This window comes from Coenobita brevimanus, chromosome 75, assembly GCF_032717465.1.
Source record: "Coenobita brevimanus isolate Jiangsu-jjx chromosome 75, ASM3271746v2, whole genome shotgun sequence".
Classification (NCBI taxonomy): domain Eukaryota; kingdom Metazoa; phylum Arthropoda; class Malacostraca; order Decapoda; family Coenobitidae; genus Coenobita; species Coenobita brevimanus.
The window spans coordinates 5683962-5703217 of record NC_137028.1 but is presented as its reverse complement, the minus strand read 5'-3'; the positions used below and the strand labels follow the sequence as shown (position 1 = coordinate 5703217).

General features: G+C 41.8%; 1 protein-coding gene across 1 annotated transcript in view; it reads right to left on the bottom strand.

The window, feature by feature from the left end:
* The window catches only part of LOC145408030 (roundabout homolog 2-like), a 345608-nt gene that overhangs the window by 283961 nt on the left and 42391 nt on the right, over positions 1–19256 (bottom strand). The window contains exon 3 of the mRNA XM_080278831.1: positions 18525–18694. Within this exon, the coding sequence (XP_080134957.1) occupies positions 18525–18694 (170 nt within the window). The remainder of the gene's footprint in view (positions 1–18524; positions 18695–19256) is intronic.

Here is a 19256-nt window from a genome sequence, read left to right as displayed (position 1 = left end):
ACACAGGTGGGAAGTAATAAAAGACAGGAAGAGGAAAACACAATGAAGGCCTAACACGAAATGGAAATGTGAGAAATGGGGAAAACAACCATAAAGGGAGGAGGGGATGATGAAAAATGAAAATGGTAAATGCGTGCCATCGAGTTGCCATGCACAGGTCATGAGTGCACGGAGATATCAAAGCTTTCTACCCACCTCTCTCCCCCTCTTTTCACCCCTTCCTCTTCCCTCTTTCCTTTTCTCTGGTCTCCCTCTTTCTGTCAACCAGATTTCCTTTCCCCCCCCCCATCTTTCTTCCTCTCCTCTCTTTCTCTCCCTTCTCTTGCCTCATCCCGTTCTTAATTCCCTCCACTCCCTTTCCTTTCCCCTTCCTCTCCCCTCACTCTATTTCCACCTCTCCTCTCCCACTTATCCTTTCCCCGTTCTCTCTCTCTCTCTCTCTCTCTCTCTCTCTTTCCATCTCCCCATTCTTCTTCTCTTCCACTCTTCCATCACCCTCCCTCTCTCCCACTCCTCATCGATCTCTCCTACTCCCCTCCCCCTTCCTCACGCCTCTCTCTTCCGCGTCGCTTTACCCTTTCTTTTCTCATTTCACTTTTTCCAATCCTCTCTCATATCTTTCTTCCATATCCCTCCCCTTCCCCATTCCTCTTCACTTGTCACCTTTCCCCTTCCGTTCCCCCTTTCCTCTTTCCCCCGCTCCCCCTCCCCTCCCCTCCCCCCTAATAATCCAGAATATAGAAAGTACAAGCCAGCATGTCCATTTGGCTGGGGGGGTGTCCATGTGCATGTATGAATGAACGACGTCCTGTTATTCATGCATAGAGATACTCTCCCCCCCTCTCTCTCCCTCATATGAAACCACAAATACATTACTACGGCAAATATTTTAAGCACCATTAGTACTCAGCATATCCATTTATTCAAGAGGAATTTGGTACCGAATTTGCTTTTTCTCTTTTTAACCCTTTCAAGTATTTCTCTTTTCCATTAATGGCCTACAGGGTTCTTTAAGTAATGTTATCGGCATCCGCATTTACCACCACCACCACCACCACCATTTATTTACTACCAACTCCACTACCACCATCATCATCATTATCATCCTACCCCTACCTCGTAATAATAAATGTGCCGACCCCTTCAACCTACAGATGTTTTATACGTTTCATTCTAGCTAACAACATTAACATAGACTAATTGTGAAATCGCGGGAGTCTTCACTGCCAGAGGCCCTACCTAACTTGAAAAAGAATGAAATAATATAAAAAACGTCATTCAACTGAGGGGGTATAACTTATTCACTGTTATACAAATACTTCTGCATTTAATTCTAACAGTAAGGTGGTCAGTGGATTGCAAGGCCGGCTAATTGACCATTTCGATGCCATGAATGCATCCACGTGTTATATTAAAGATGACACCACACCATCTAATACCAGTTCTCGCATCTTATCAACTTTATTGCTCCTGATATTCTACTCTCTCTCTCTCTCTCTCTCTCTCTAAAACCATTCCCATGCTTACCTAATATCCCTTTCCCCTTCCCCTCCTCCCCGTCTCCCCCTGTTTTTTCCATCACCTCCAGCTCTTCCCTCCCTCAACCTCAAGGTCTTCACTTCCTCAGAGAGAGAGAGAGAGAGAGAGAGAGAGAGAGAGAGACAGACAGACAGACAGACAGACAGACAGACAGACAGAGAGACAGAGAGAGAGAGAGAGAGAGGCTGAACAATAAAGGAATGTCGAGGTATGAAGTGCAAATGATCAAAGGGTAGAGAGAGAGAGAGAGAGAGAGAGAGAGAGAGAGAGAGAGAGAGGAAGGCGTTGGCAGTGCTGGCTACCTAGCAACGCACGGCAACAATATCCTCTGACCCCGGAAATCTCGACACAATTTTTATATCTTTTTCTTGCTTTTACCAGACGATTTTATTAGGTTCTTTGGTGCCTTTCGAATCGCTAGTGTTTAATAAATCCTAAAATAACTCCTTCACCACTTTGGGGCTTCTCCTAGACTGCTAAACTTCCCTCTCCCCATAGGTAAATTCTCCTCGATCACACTACAACTTTTCTCCATTCCTCTCCCTCCCTCTAAATTCTCTCCCTTCCTCCCCCCCTCCCTCCCCTCCTCCACTAACTGCTGGAATTAAAACTGATATTGCATAAGTAGAAACATGTCTGAATGGTACACATAATTAAATATGAATTACAATGGCATTATATATTTTTTTCTAATTCTTGGTTTTCAGACGATTTTACTCACGTTAAGACAGACCTCTTGAAGCGTGGGACTAATGACGGTAATCTAGTTACGTATGAGGCTTCTTAACACCTGTTTCTCATCGATTTAGTTTTCCTATTAAACCTAGGCATTCTATTTCATGTTATTTATATCGCTTTAATATCGACATTTTTTTTTTTTATCAATGACACACAAGAGGATATTTCACAGGACAAATCTCTCCCGAAAATGCGTTAGCCTCTTACAGTGCGACTTTTCGAAGGTGATGTGTAAAATAAATCGCTAAGGGAGAAGGGTTACGAAGGACCTTACAGCCACTTCCAATGCGATCCTTAGACACAATCTTCATGAAGCCCTTTATTTCTTCAGCTACTGTGTGATATTATTCAACCCTGGAGAGACCCCTCGTAGTGAGGAGGCTAAAGCGAGTAAAGTTTTGAGTGTGTGTGTGTGTGTGTGTGTGTGTGTGTGTGTGTGTGTGTGTGTGTGTGTGTGTGTGTGTGTGTGTGTGTGTGTGTGTGTGTGTGTGTGTGTTTTCTTACATCCTATTTCTCAATCTACTCTAATTCGGATTTATGGAAAACGGCTGGCTAAGTGCAAGACCAGCAGGCATTTTTTTTCCACCTGTATTTTATAGGCAGTCACACACCCTTACTGCGCCTGCCATGATTTTCTTCTTCCTTGGGTCCTCTCCTTCCCGTCCCTCTGCCTTCCTCCCTCCTCCCTGCCTTCCCTCCCCCCGTTCTTGCTTCCTTCTTTGTCCCCAATTAAAGCGTGCCTTTTCTTACATTCTCCTTCGTCCGTTTCTTCCTTCCTTCCTTATTTACCTTAAAGATTCCCATTAGTCCCTACTTCTTTGGTTGGTTAAATTCTTCCCTTCCTTCCTTCCATTTTCCCTCTCAAAGCACCCTCTCCCTCAGTCCATTCTTTCTTGCACTACTTTCTCCTTTACCTCCATTCTTTCTTGCTCCCCAAACTTGTGCCTAATTCCTTCCCCCCCCCCTTTCTTGCTTAGTTGCTGCCTTGATTGCTTGTTTCTTCCTTGCTTCTTTCCTTACATACTTCCTTCCCTCATTCATCCATCCACTCTTCTTTCCTTTTTTCCTTCCTTCTTTCCATTCATTCATCTATCTTTCCTTCCCTCCTTCTTTTTCTTCCTTCCTTCCTTCCTTTCGCAGCATCTACTCACTCCTTCCACCCTCCCTCTCTCCCTCTTACTACGCTCCTCCCCCCCAGACCATACCGCCTTCTCCCCTCCTTTCCCTACTCACTGTACCCCATTTCCTTCCCTCTTTCCCTTCTCCCTCCCTGCCTTCTCCTTTCTCCCCACAGCTCTTAAATTTCCCTCGATCAAACTACAGCTTCTCCCCTTTTCTCCCCTCACTCTAAATTCTCTCCACTCTCTCTCTCTCTCTCCCTCGTTCTAAATTCCACCCACTCTCTTTTCTCCCTTCCCCTAAATTTTCTCCAGACTCCTTCCCCTCCACTAATCTCCCTCTTTCACATTCCTCTCCCTCACTCTTCTCTCCAATCGCTCCTTCTCTTCTCTCTCCATTACCTCCTATCCCTCCACCATATAAAATTCTCTTCATTCTTCTCCAACCTCATTCTTTCCCCTCCCACCGTCTCTCCTTTCTCTACAATGACCTTTCACTCACTTTTCTCTACAGCTGTCTAATTCTCTTCATTCTCTCCGTTCTCCCCTTCATAGTAATTCTCTCCTCTCCCTCCTTCTCTTCCTTGCCCGTTTTCCCTCTGTTCCTTCCTTTCTCCCTCTCTCCCTAATTCTCTCCACTTCCCTTCTCTCTACTCTTTCCTTTCTCTTCCTTACTCTAATTCTCTCCACTGTCTCCTTTCTCCCCCTCACTCTGAATCTCTCCTTCTCTCCACCACTCAAATTCTCTCCATCATCTCCTTTACTCTTATTCTTCCCACGTACTCATTTCCCTCCCTCATTTTCAACTCCCCAATCTCTTTTCTTCCTCACCATTAGCCTGCTCAGTGCAATGACGCCTTTTTTTCTATTATTCTAGCAATTTAACAGACGATTTAGCCAAACTCTGGGGTAAAGGGGTTATGAAGGCTCTATCTGGCCCTCCTGTTTATAATTATTTCCTAAGCTGAATAAAATCGTCTTGAAGGCAGCATGAAGAAAGTGAAAAAAGCGTCTTATGTCTTAAAAATTGGTTCTCTCTCTCTCTCTCTCTTTCTCTCACCAGCTCCAAAAGTCTCCTCACATCCATCCCATTTGTATCTCTCATCATTCCTATATATCTTCCACCTCACCCTTAGTCTCTTACTTCTCCCCTGCCCTCCCCCACATCTCCTCTCTCTCTCTCTCTCTCTCTCTCTCTCTCTCTGATTGGTATCAGGGTGGGCGGAACTAGGCACCTTAAATCCGGCTTTTGTTGGGTCCCCCCTTAAACCACGATCACGGTAAAAAGGGAAGAAAATGGGCATAGACGAGGCGTTTAATGGAAGGGGTGGGAAATGGGAGAGGAGGGGAAGAATAGGGGGGAGGAGGAGAAAGGAGGGGAAGAATAGGGGGAAGGAGAGGGGAGGGGAAGAATTGGGTGATGGAAAGAGTAAGAAAAAAAAAAGGAAAATGGGGAAGAACTGAGACGTAAAGAAGGAATGGGGAAGAAAGAAGAGGTTGAAACTGATATAAGGAAGAAAAGAGGATAAGAGATGTGGAAGGAAAAGAGATAAGGAATGGGGAAGAGGAGGATGAGGGATGGGAGGAAGGGGAAAAGGAATGGGGATGTAGGGGGGAAAAGGGATGGAGATGAAGAGGAAAAGGGATGGGGAGGAAGGGGAAAATGGATGGGAAGAAAAGGGATAAAAGATAGGGAGAAAGGGAAAATGGGATTGGGAAGAAGGGAAAGAGGGATGGGGAGGAAGGGGAAAAGAAATGGCAAAGAAAGGATAAAAGAATGGGAGGAAGGGGAAAAAAGATGGTGAAGAATGGGAAACAGGATGAGAGGAAGGGCTTCGAAAAGGGATGAGAAAGTAGCGGGGAAAAGGTATGGTGAACAGAGAGAAATGGGATGGGAGGAAGACGAAAAGGGATGGGAAAGAAGGATGAAGGCAGAGATGAGAAGGCAGACGGCAGAGAGGAGAGGGAATACAAGGGGACACACAGGAAGCAGAGATATCCATCCAGTCCTACAAGCATCCAACATTTTAAGCTGTCGGGTTAAAACTACATAAAATCTCTAATCAACGTGTGTAAAAATGGAAGAGAAATAAGAGAAAAGGACGAAGTTACGATTTCTCATTGTTCAAGGAAGCTCCCTAGCACCTCTTCCTTAGCGATTTATTTTTGGATAAGGCTAGGTAACATCAATTTGTTATGTTAATTATGGTATGCTGGTACTGGAATGATTTAAATGACACAGAGGAGGAGAGTAAGGAGTAATAAGGAAAATAAATCGCTGAGGAGAAGGTGTTACGGAATTTCCTTAACCGACGAGAATAAGGGCCGAACAGTGAAGAAAATGGTAAAAACAGAGGCTGAGAGGTAAATATATAAAAACAGAGGCAATCAGGAAGGAAGGAAGGAAGAATGGAAGGAAGGAAGGATGGAAGGAAGGAAGGAAGGACAAAGTAATGAACGAATAAATGAATGAAGGCAGGTAGGCAAGGAAGGAAGGAACAAAACATCAAATGAAAAGTAAAAGAAGAGAGGGAGAGAAGTGAGCGAGCAATGGGAAAGTGAATTGACAGGGGATTTAGAGAAATGAGGTAAGGGAAGGAGAGAGAGAGAGAGAGAGAGAGAGAGAGAGAGAGAGAAATATGGAGGGGGAAGAATAAGAAAGAAGTGAGAGGAGATTAGAGAGGGGAGGGGGAAATACATGATGAGAAAGAGAGAGAGGTGAGAGATAAGATGAGAGTGAAAAAGGAAGAAAAAAAAACGATAAGGGAAGTGAAGAAGACAGTTGAGGATATTAAAAAGAGAAAGAAAGAGGTGGGATAAAGAAAAAAAAGAAGAGGGGAGGAAGATGAGAAGAGGCAAAGGAAGACGAAAGAAGGAAAGAGAGAGATGGAGAGGTATGGAGCAAGACAAATCGATCCTACCAGCTCTTGCCATTGAACGCAGCTGTGTCCAAATGAGAGGGGAGGGGAGGGGAAGATGCCTATACACTGCTTCTTTGGGGATATGCAAAGCTGGGAGAGAAGGGAGGAGGGAAGAAGGAAAACAGAAGAGGAAATAAAACACAGAAAGACAAAGAAATGCCACAAAATATGGAGTGAAGGAGATGGAGGGCTAGAGATATTTGGCAAGGGCAATGAGAAAATGAGCAATAAGTATGAATATATACAATAAAAGAAAAAAACACGGCCAACAGTAAGAGATAAAAGGCTGGCAGTGCACAAAAGAGGCATAACAGGTACAGTTACGGATCTTATGGATATAACAGGTACAGTTACGGATCTTATACTGATCAAAAGAATAAAGTCCAGAAGCTGAGATGTATTACCTGTGTAAGAAAAAAAATACTATTAATAACAACATGTGAGTGTCTGAATCAAAGTTGCACATTCCCTTGCCACACTCTTCCCCAAAACCTTTATATATAAAGTATATATATATATATATATATATATATATATATATATATATATATATATATATATATATATATATATATATATATATAAAGCCTATATGATCATTACTTTATTATCTTATGATGCCGTCGGCTATGAAGATACGTACATAAACAATCGAGTGTGTGTGTGTGTGTGTGTGTGTGTGTGTGTGTGTGTGTGTGTGTGTGTGTGAGAGAGAGAGAGAGAGAGAGAGAGAGAGAGAGAGAGAGAGAGAGAGAGAGAGAGAGAGGTGAAAACCTGAAAAAGGCCTCTAAGAAAAAGAATAAATCGATAGGACGTAAGGCAAAAGAGGATTGATGATGAGAGGGGCTGTGATGGTGAGCTTATGGGAGTGAGCACAGAAGGGCGGTAATTGAGATGGATGTGACGATGGCAGAACACGGGGAAAGTGACGAGAATCGAAGAGGAAGAAGGAGGACGGCCTGGTGAAAGACGGAAATGGAGAGGAGGAAAAGACATGAATTGGAGACGAGACGAGAGAGGAGGGAAATGAGGATATGAAAGGAGAGATGGATGTGATGAAGTTAGAACAAGGGGGCTGTGACGAGAAAAGAAGAGGAACGTGGAAGATGTGATAAAGAGACTAAAATGGAGATAAGGAGAGAGAGAGAGAGAGAGGTGGCGTGAGGAAAAAGGAAGAGGAAGAAAGAGTTTGAGGATATGAGAGGTGGAAGAAGGGTGAGATGAGAAGAGAAAGGAATGAAGATAAAATGAGGAGGAGGATATTGGGACGAGTTAAAACAATGGAAGGAGGGAAGCAGGGGAAGAATGGATGAAGGAAGAAAGGAAGGAAGGAAGGAAGGAGCGAGCTGAAGTCAGGACGGGGAGGAGAAGCAGGAAGGATAAAACCAGGATTACGATAACGATGAAGGGGATAGATGAAGATGGACAAATACAGAAATGTACAAAGACGGAGAAAACATGAAATATGATCAAGACACAAGGGATGGCTGATAATTATAAAAATGCAGAAATAAATAAAATTAAAGAAGACAAGCACTACGATAACGATGGATGAAATGGATGATGATAGGACAAAAATAAGTAAGAACACAGGAAGGAGAGGAAAAAGGCCCGGAATATGAAAACGATGCAGGAGATAGCTGATGGTAGGACTAAAAGAGGAACATTCAGAGTATGGTCAGGGTTAAGATGAGGTAATGGTTGACGATGGACCAAAATTTAGGAAATATATTAGGACAGAAGAAAAGAAACAACATAAACCGAAAAAGTGAGAAAAAATGAATGGAAACAAAGTAAATAAAAATGCAAAATATCAAACAATTGTAAAAAAAAAAAAAGTGAAAAAAAAAGGAAATAACTGATAATGAAAGTCAGAAACAAGGACCAAGAGTAATGACAGAGTGAATGGATGCAGCGACATAAGCAAAAGGGCATTCATAGAGAAGAAATATAAAAAAAAAAAAAAATAAATAAATAAATAAAGCTATGTTAAGGGAGTACAATACTGAAAGAAAAAAAAAATATAGGAGAAATAGCCATGCCAAAAAATGCGAATGTGACAATTAACAAAAACACGAATCAGAAAATTTACAAAGAAATGCTTTAAAATGAAACTTGAAGGGAAGTAAGGCGAGTGAAAATAAGGAAAAACGCAAACAGAAAACAAATACTAATAACGATATATACATAACAATAACGAAAAGAATTACGTAGTGAAAAAGCAAAACAGTGCCAATGAAGTTAAGATATTGAAGGAAATATCAACGGTATAAGAAACAAGTGCTACGCTGAAATTCGAATCATATATAAGACAAATAGGTAAATGATAGGAATGATATAAACAAAGTAAAGAAACAGGTAAATGAAGTACGAGCAATAGATAAATCAAACAGAAATAAGTAATGAAAGGTAAAATAAACAAATTAGGTACCTATTATAATCTGACAGTGACAAATACATAACAAAGGAAAATCCAAAACAGAAAGAGGGAAGTGAGATAAAGCGATAAAGAAAAGACGGAAGGAAGGGAAGGAAATATTAATCGGATAATCACGGAAAAAACTTTGAAAAATGGCCGAAGATTAGAGAGAACAAGGGGGACGAGGGGAAGACGAGCGTGAAGATGGAGAGAAGGCAAGGAAATGATCACCCTTTCAATGAGATGAAGTCATTTTTCTATAATTTTTTTGCTATTGTCACACGATTTTATGGAGCTGAAAGGCCACATTAGCCCTTTTAGTTCGTTCGTTCGTTCTTCTTCTTGTTCTTCCTCTTCTTCTTCTTTTATTAATTATTATTATCATCATCATTACTGTTACTATTATTATTTATTATTATTATTATTATTGCTGTTGTTGTATTCGTCATTATTTTTATCATTATTCCATCACATTTTTGCCTCAGAGTTACATCATACTTATTGAAGCTGTACATCACTATGATCCGATTACACTGACTCAGTTTCAGTGACCTTGACCTACTTTTCAAGGTCACAGGTCCCAGAATGTCCAAAAATCATGAGTTTACAACCTAAATTTATTCAAAATTATTATTGGTACATGAACATGGAAGAAAACCCCGTGATACAGATACACACCTGAAAAAACGAGAAAATAACTGAATACGTAGAGAAAACTAGACAAAGGGCAATTAGAGAGGAATGGAAGGGAAGAATAATGCAGGGATTAGAATAAAGAGGGATGCATGGAAGGGATGATAATAAGAGATTAAAAGAGGACAAAAATAAGGCCATAAATATCAAAGTGAACGGGGAGACTCACAATGACCATTTATTTCACCTTTTACTTCCAGAAACTGAATATTTATGGTATTCTCCAATCACATTTCTCTACATCATCGTATTTCCGTCCTTCTCTTTTTATGACACTAGTTACCGCTACGAGTATATCCTTAATGTACCAATCTTCTCTTTCACAGCTGTAGATGAAAAGGAATGTGAACCTCTAAGGTATTCCCACATTATTTTTTATTAACCTCCCCATCTATTTTCGTCCTCGTTTCTACATAGTAATCCTCCTCCCTTTTTCCATTGCGGCTATTATTATTAAGATGAGAAAATCTAAGGTATTCCCCCACCACATTTCACTAACTTCACTATGCATGCTCGTCTTCTCTTCTACATCTTTATCCTCCATTCACTTTAACTGCTGTTATTATTATTACCAGAATTTATTTATTCATGTATTTTTGTTACCAGTTCAGGAAGAGGTCAACTGGGGCTGTGGAAGTCAACGGGAGGCTCCCACCACATTTAAATATTTCCAAATCCTTGTACTCTTCGTGTGTCTATTATAGTTGTTTTTCTTCCCTCTTCATCCTCTGTTGTTACATTCCCCAGCAAATGATGTCTGGAACTCTACGGCATACTCACGCCAATTTTAACTATCTCCACATTTTTTATTCTTTCTGGCTTGTTATTATCCTTGTTCTTCATTTTCTTTGTTTTTCTTTACATAGTGTCTGTGTCCCTAAGCTCAAGAGGTGTTAAAGTCTACGAAATTATCCCATCATACACATTTAACTACCTCCAACAATTTCTCTACCTTCTCTAGTTGCTGTCAGAGTTACCATTCCTTTTCACCTCCATTCCTTCACCTTCTACTAATCAACTTATATTTTCATCTTCACTCTTCCCATTACTTCATTTCCCTTCCTTTCTCACTGCAAGCTTTCTTTCTTCAGTTCTGTGAATGCTATTAAAGGGATCAAACTGAAACCAATATTTTCTGCTCCTCAGTTTACAACTATATCATATAAAAATTAACAGCCCAACTTAAAAAAAAAAAAAAAAAAAAAAATGAAACCCTTGGCTCAAACCACCAATATACTCTTTTGCATTCCGAAAAAAAAAAAAAAAAAATCCGAAGTACATAAAATTCCGGTAACAGTAATACATAATTTAAACATTATAAACAAAACTAAAACCTGTCATGCATAATAAAACATAGACCGAACCAAAATACACCAAAATTACTTCTAAACACCATAACAGAAACAAAACACAAAAAACATGCAATACAACACCCTGTCAAAGTCAATAAAAAAACTGAACTCAAAACACAAACCATCGCTACAATCTGTCAACTTTAATATAGACAAACCCCCAAAGCACAGATCACCACTTTAACCTATCAGCTCTAATAATCCTTAAAAAAAAAGATAAAGCCTAATAAAAACTCCAACTCACACCGTAGAAATATCTTTAATAAACTGTAAAACAATAAAAACTCTAATTCAAAACGTATCTCTCTAATAACCTGTAAATAAATATCAACTAAAAAATAAAACAAGAAACCACTATTAACCACAAAATAAAAACTCAAACTCCAAACATAAAACGCCAGTACGACTTTTGGCAATACGAGAAAGAAATCAAATTAAACTAGGGAGAAAAAACTAAGTACAAAAGGAGGGAGGTTGGAAATGGCTCACCCAAAACACAATTCAGCAGCAGAGGAGAGAGAAACTTTTCCCAGTAATCGTGCGGGGAACAAAAGTTTCCACTTCAACACTTGCTGGGAAGGAGAGGGGCAACTGGCGGCTCCCCTCGGCCTTTTCCCCTCCTCGGCCTTCCTCCAGGGCCATACATTCTGCCTCCCTTTCTTTTTTTCCTCCCTCACTTCTCTCTAACACTGGCTCAACACTTAAAGTTTGTTTCCTTTCTTTTCACTTATTAATTTTTCTGTTTCTATAATTTTCCCCCTTCGACCCTCCTTTACAGCCATATTTTCAGACTCCCTTTTCGTCTTTTTTTTCCGCCTCACTCTCCTCCCTTATTTTTCTCTAACACTGACTCAACACCAAGATTTTGCTTCCTTTTTTTTTCACTTATTCATCTACTTATATAATTTCCCCTCTTCGACCATCCATATTTTGTCTCCCTTTCGTCTTCCTCCCCTCACTCTCCTCCCTCACTTCTCTTTAAGCCCGACTCAACCCTCAGTCCTTTCTTATTTAGCCCAATTATTTTCCCGTATTTTTCTTATTACTCAATTACTCTCACTCTTCCCTCCTTGGCCCTCCTCTGAAGCCATACAATGCTTGGTCTTTTCCCCTCACTCTCCTCCCTCATTTCCCTCTAACCCAAACTCAATATTCAGAGTTTCCTTCCTTTTTTCATTAGTTTACCTACCTACTTCTATTATTTCTTCCCCCCCCCCCTCCTCGACCTTCCTCCACAGTCTAACACTCTGCCTCCCTTTCGTCTGTTTCCCCTCAGTTTCCTCCCTCATTTCCCTCAGACCATGATCCATCTCCCAGTCCTCTCATTCCTCATCTTACTCCAGCATTTTCATTCCACTTTCATCCAACATCACCCAATCTCTAACTCTCCCCTCTTCGGCCACCCTCTAAAGCCATACATTTCTTAGTCTTTTCCCTTCACTTTTCTCCCTCGCTTATTGCGTGACTCACCACCCAGTCCTTCGCTCCCTGATTTCACTGATTTATCTTCTTATTTTCATTCTTTCTGCTCCTTCCTGGCCTTCCTCCAAAGTTATATATCCCTTTGTTTTTTTCTTTCACTTCCCGTAAACTCTGACTCACCACCCACTCTCGTCTTCCTTGCTTCCCACTAACATACTTCCTAATTTCATTTTCTTTTCTCCTGAATCACCTAACTCTCTCTCTCTCTCTCTCTCTCTCTAGTCGTCTGAAAGCCATATGTCTCATAGTCTTTATCCCCTCACTACTTGCTAACTCTGATTCACCTTCCAGCTCTCCCATTTGTCTTACTAATTTACCTTTCTCAACAATACCTTCCTTTATTCTCAACATTACCTTCCTTTATTCTAAATCACCATATTCACTCTTCCTTCCACGACCATCCTTCAGAACCATACATCCTGCCCCTCACGGTCTCTTCCCTCTTCACTCACTCCCCTCACTCCTTCCCGACTCTTAACTTCATCTGCACATTCATTTTTTTTTTTCTCTCTAACAAATCATCCGTCTCTTCATCCCTTCTTTCATCCTGCATCACCATAATCACTCTCATCACCACTCTGTCTCGCCTTCTATCATTTTAGTATTTTCATTTTGACGTTCTCTCGCCCACTCTCCTCCCTCGCTATTCGCTAAATGAAAGAAAACAATATCTAGTCCCTCTGTCTTTACGTATCCCTCTCCCTAATTCTTATCCACCATCTTTCTCCTCGCCTAATACATCTTTCTTCTCCCTTTCTCCTTGTCCCTCGATCTCCTCTTCCCTTTACTTCAATGCACTTTTCTTCTCCCTCTCTCCTTGTCCCTCGATCTCCTCTTCCCTTTACTTCAATCACCTATTGCCTCACTTCACAGTCTTGTCGATAATTTTTACCAGAAACAATATCGTATCAACACTACCTTCGGCCAAAAACAACACCAATTTAAGCTTTTACTTTTATCTTGAGTCACCCTGTTTCTCCCTCTCCCCTCTGTGGCTTCACCCCCAGCCATATATTCTACCCTTCCCCTTACTCCCGCTTTCCCCTCACCCATCTCTTACCTTGACTCACACCAGTTATTCTTTCCTTCCCTGTTTGTACCCATATATTTTCTTTTAATCCTTACTCAATTGTTTTATCCTGAATCACCTTCACTATCCCTCTCCCCTCTTCGACTTTACTGTCTGCCATACTTCCAGCATTTCCCCTCACTCCGGGTTCCCTTCTTAATTTTCACTCTCCTCATCCATACCCATTCTTAACTTTCATTATATATTTTCTCCTTCCTTATGTTACTTCATTCACTTTTCGTCCTTACTCGTGCGTTTTTCCCCCATCACCTAGATTCTCTCTCTCTCTCTCTCTCTCTCTCTCTCTCTCTCGCTTACTCCTACCTTTTTTCCCCTCACTCACCACTAACTCCCCTCACCCATTCTTTCCTTCCTCGTTTTTAGACGTTCATCTTTTTTCCTTACTATTTTTTTTTTTTCATCCTGCATCACCTTGCTCTGCCTCTCCCCTCTTTGCTTTCACTCCCTGCCATATATATATCCTGTCTCCCCTCATTGCTGATTCCCCTCACCCACTCACTTCTGCCTGTTAACCTCTTCACTACGTCCTTTATTTCTTCTCTTGCGGTATCCAGACGATTTTAATAGCTTTGGAGAGACCTTTTCGAAAATGTTTGGCTTCATTTCCCCTTCATTATTAGACGATTTTCTTCAGCTGAATAAAACTCTCTTATGGTAACATGATTTATAACAACAAAGGTGTCATCATATGGGGGTTGCTAAATCATATTTCTCATTCCCACGTTTTTCGTCCCAAGACATTTCACTGACGGTTATATGCTCCCCATCTCTCTCTCTCTCTCTCTCTCTCTCTCTCTCTCTCTCTCTCTCTCTCTCTCTCTCTCTCTCTCATTTTTCCTCTCGCAAATTCCTTCCCCTTCTTTCCATTAATGTTCTTCCCTTCCCTCTTCCTCCTTCCACCGATTCCGTCCCTCGTTTGCTGTACTAATCACTAGTGAACTCAAATTCTCAAAACAGTGTACTGAAATACAAAAGAAAGCACTAAGTTTTCTATGTTATTTACTGAGGCAGTTAATGTTCAGGAACAAGGAGATAGTTCATTCTCGGTACAGTTCTGCACGGTCGCACTTGGAATATGCTGAGCAGTTCTGGTTGCTGAACCCAAGAAAAGGACATTGCGGGGGTTGAGACTGTTTAGGGACGTACAGCTAAACTGGTCTCAAGCATCAGGCACACAGGATATCTGAGAAGGTTGCTGGCATTGGGCCTCTGTTCGTTAACGACTGGTCGTCTGTGCTACTAACTAAATGGGAATTTAAAAACATCGACCCCCAGCGTACTTTTAGCTTAAACTGTAACTTGACAAGGAATCATGGATAGGAGCTTGAAGTGCTTCCGCATGATACACTGGATAATTTCTTCATATACAAGATCTGCAGTACCCGGAATCTGCTAACAGTACCCGGAATCGGCTACCAGCGGAAGCTGTTGACATTTCTTCGATACATCAGTTCAGTACTAGGTTAGACAGAAGTTTTTATTAGGTCCAACGTATTGTTACTCTGAATGGCTCCTCCTTTCCTGTAAAACTAACCTTCCAGCCCTTTTCCCCCGGGTCAGGTGCATTTCCTTTTTCGTGCTCGTGCAACGCCTGGAAGAGGTGGGTGGCGAGAACCTTCAAATTAACTGCAAGGTGTATTTACATACACCTGACAACTTCATTCATAATAGCTACCGCTTCTATATGGGCTGTTAGACTCTTTACGGTACTACTTGTCCTTGTAATTTCTCTTTTCTCTCTGCCTCCGATTTCCTTTTCACCCATCCACTATCCTCAATATCCTACTCCCTAGAGCCTATCCTCCCCGCCCCCTGCGTCCTCATCCCAAATTCCTCCCTCTCCCCCTCCCTCCTGCGCCTCCGTAATAACCAAAAGTCATTAAACAATTTCCCAGGTTTAATTACGTGGCCCTGAGCGAGACGTTAAGTAATTTCGTCCTGAGCAGAGCCTAGGAGGGACTGTCTGGGGCCTGAACACTGGGGATTTTCTCACACCCCTTACTCTATTACAGCACACTAGTTTACTCTCTCTCTCTCTCTCTCTCTCTCTCTCTAACACACACAAACACACACACACAAAATCAATGGTGCTTTTCTCACACTTAGCACTTTGTACTCTCTCTCTCTCTCTCACACACACACACACACACACACACACACACACACACACACACACACACACACACACACACACACACACACACACACACACACACACACACACACACACACACACACACACACACACACACACGCACGCACCCCATCACGTTCCTCACTTCCCTTGCTCGCTTCCATCCCTCCCACACACTTCCTTACTCTGTCCTGTTCCCCTCTCTCCATCACCTCCCACACAATCTCCAACACATCACGTATTCCTTCCTTTCCTCCCACACCTCTCCATCACCTATCACGCTGCTCCGATCACTTCCTTCAACACTTCATTTCCTTTCTTCTCACATCCCATCCTTACTTCTCTCTACCTCTCATTCCCCACCGTGCCCACAATGCCTCCCACACTCTATCACTCTTCCCATTTCCTTCACTCCCTTACTTCCCTCCTACATTTCCTCCATCATTCTCTACAACTCCTGCATGAATCCTTCCTCCTCACGTTATCTTCATCATCTCCTCTCCCTCCAACATTCTATCTACGTCCCTCCTACCATCTCATACCACGCACACCAATCCTTCCTTCTCTCCTCTCCATCATCACTTACTCTCCTTCCATCATTCTAGCCATCTCCCTCACTCCCTCTTTTCCGTCCCACACACTCTCCCCATCACCCCCTCCCACACCCCACCACGCCACAACTGATATAACCCAGAGTAAGTGTGGATACGTGGGCGCAAAATACCTCGCCTTTAAGAAACTCTAAAATTTACGAAAGGTGAACATAAGAGAAAATACTGGCTGGTGAACATTACCAACACGCCTCGCAAGAATGTCAAAGGGAAATTCACTCGCCTACTCGAAAATCTTTGAACCTGAAGATTTTTTTTTTCTTTTTCTTTTGAGAGGGTGGATATGTATATTTAGTGCTTATAATTGGGGTACATGTAACTTTTCTTGCAATTTTTAGAAACATACGCACAAAACATATACACAAACAAATACGTATATTCATTACATACATACTGTATTTTTCTATCTATCTTTATCTGTCTGTTTGGCTGTCTGTCTGTCTGTCTGTCTGTTAATTTCTATTTTTATATTAATCTATCTATCGATCGATCTATTAATATATCGATCTGATTCAATATACTATCACTGTTTTTTCATAATTATACACAATCAACCTTTCTTCACTAACCTCATCCCAACATAAAGCTTTTCTGAAAAATTATTCCCTTCCGCGCAAACACAGACACAGACACACACACACACACACACACACACACACACACACACACACACACACACACGACCTAAATATTGGCAAAACATTATACACTGTACATAAATGCGTCTCGCTACTGGGAACTGAAATTCACTGATTCTTTGATAACCTCTGAATCTGGAGAAAAACGGTTCACATTTTTTAAGTCTGCACATATAAAGATTTACTTTTCTGTACATATTTGCTCCTGAAAATTTAATTTAAAAAAAGCATAAACACTTGCAAGTAAATGTAGTTACACCTACATTTCTTTCTATGATTTACATTCGTTCTTTTGCTTCTTGTAAATGTGCACACACACACACACACACACACACACACACACACAAAACCTCACCAAACCTAACCTAATCAACAGAACGTAACCAAACATTAACCCAGACAGACAGACCCAAACCAAAACTAACCTAACAAAACAAAAAACCACAGCAGACCAACCGAAATCACACTAAATCTAACAACATAATTGAATCCATTCCAACCTAACCGAGAACAAACTATGCGAAATCAAACTAGACCATACCAAAACATACCTAACTTAACCTAACTCAACCCAATCCGACCACAGTTTAACAAACCTAACCTATCCTATCCTGACCCAACTGTACCCTAACCTAACAACCTACACTAACCTAACCTAACCTAACCCAACCCCATCTAACCTAACCTAACCAAACTAAACCAAACCACACCAAACCTACCCAAACTCTGACCATTTCACCATCCTTCCCTCCCCTACCACATTCACTTTTTATATTCAATACCCCGCCGTCGTTTCCTTGATTTTCGCGTGCGCTCCACAATCTTCCTCCCGTCGTTCTTGGTGGAAATTATTGGGAACTTTTGTGCGTGTGAGTTGACGTGCCGCCTTAAGTGCTCTGGGCAGGTTATTATCACTACTATTACCGCCAGTCCAGGCTTTTAATGGCTGTTTGTGAACGTGGTTGTGCAGAGGCCGTGGGGACTTTGCCTGGCCTATTCGCTCGCCCTCTTCCTTTTCTCTTGTTTGTCTGAGCTCTCTCTCTCTCTCTCTCTCTCTCTCTCTCTCTCTCTCTTTATGTTCTTATGTAATGAGTCCTTAGGAATGAATGCGAACTTTGGATTCCAAAATAGTTGGGATGTTGTTTTTACACACAGTTACACAACTTTTCCAGGCATGAAAGAATAAGCTCTGTACAACGGGGTCTTGGAAAATCCTTCTAATATTTTTTCCTTTTTAAAAGAAGGCACTTTGGAACAGTGTTCGTTAATTTGTCTTACCTTCTTCCTTTAACCTATAATATGCCTGAATTGCGTCTGGGCATCTCGAACTTAATCAAATGATCTTTCTTTTGTATTTCTCCTGTTCGACCTTCTTTGACAGAAAACTCTTTCAGCCTTCCTTTCTATTTTTCTGCAGGTACGACAAACCTCTTACTAGCTACTGCACACCTCCTTCACTTGCATTCCTACATCTGTCTCACGGCTCTTTCACACCCTCCTCACCTTCTATCTCGAGTGAGACGTTGTTGGAGGCAACAGTGTCCACCGAGTTACTGGCCTGATAACAACACACTTTAGCACCGTCCTCCTTCTCCACCCCCTTTTCCACCTATCAATCAATCAATTAACCAATCTATCAGTTTACCTATCTATCTATAAGCAATATTTGTACCTCTCCTACTAATTACTATACCCTACTTCCCCCAAATCTCTCTCATCAACTATCCCACAATGCTTTCTCTCTCTCTTCTTTTACACCTCTCAATTTCTCACATCACGCCTGCCTTACCTGCAATCTCGAGCGTGGCGTTGTTGGAGGTAACGGTGCCTACTTCGTTGCTGGCCTGGCACCAGTACACGCCAGCGTCATCTTCCTTTTTCCCGTGCACAACCCGAAGGAAGAACAGGGACCCCGTTGGTAGTAGCACTCGTTGCGATTTGGGGTCCCCTGGCGAAGTTCTGTCGATAGAGAGGTTGTGGGGTTAGTTGTGGAGAGGTGTGGGGTGGGTGGATGAGTGGAGTGATTGATGGGTGCAGAGAGTGTGAAGAAGTGAGTGGTGGAGAGGTGTGGAGGGAACGAGGTGTGGGTTGTGTGGCGGTGAAGTGTGGAACGGCACGGGTAAAGGGTGGAGTAAGTGGTTGGGAGATTATATCAACCCCTTCAAACCGCGGACATAATTTCTCTTTAATCATGCTGCTGACAGACGATTTCATCCAGATTAAAAGAGCACCCAAGTAGCGGAGTTAATGAATACTACACCTGACCCCCCCGCCTCAAAATGTCCCGCCAGGATGAATAATATCGTCTGAAAACAGCAGGAATGAAATAAACACGGGCGTCATGGTTGTCAATGGGTTTAAGAGGGAGGATGTTACTGTGCAATCCATTGATGATGAAGGCCAGCTACGAATGTCCACAGGGGATGGAAGTATATGAGAGACTGATTTCAACGTTCTTTGCAATATAGTAAAGTTACGTAAAACTAAACAGACAATATGTACATGCTGCCTATACCGTAAG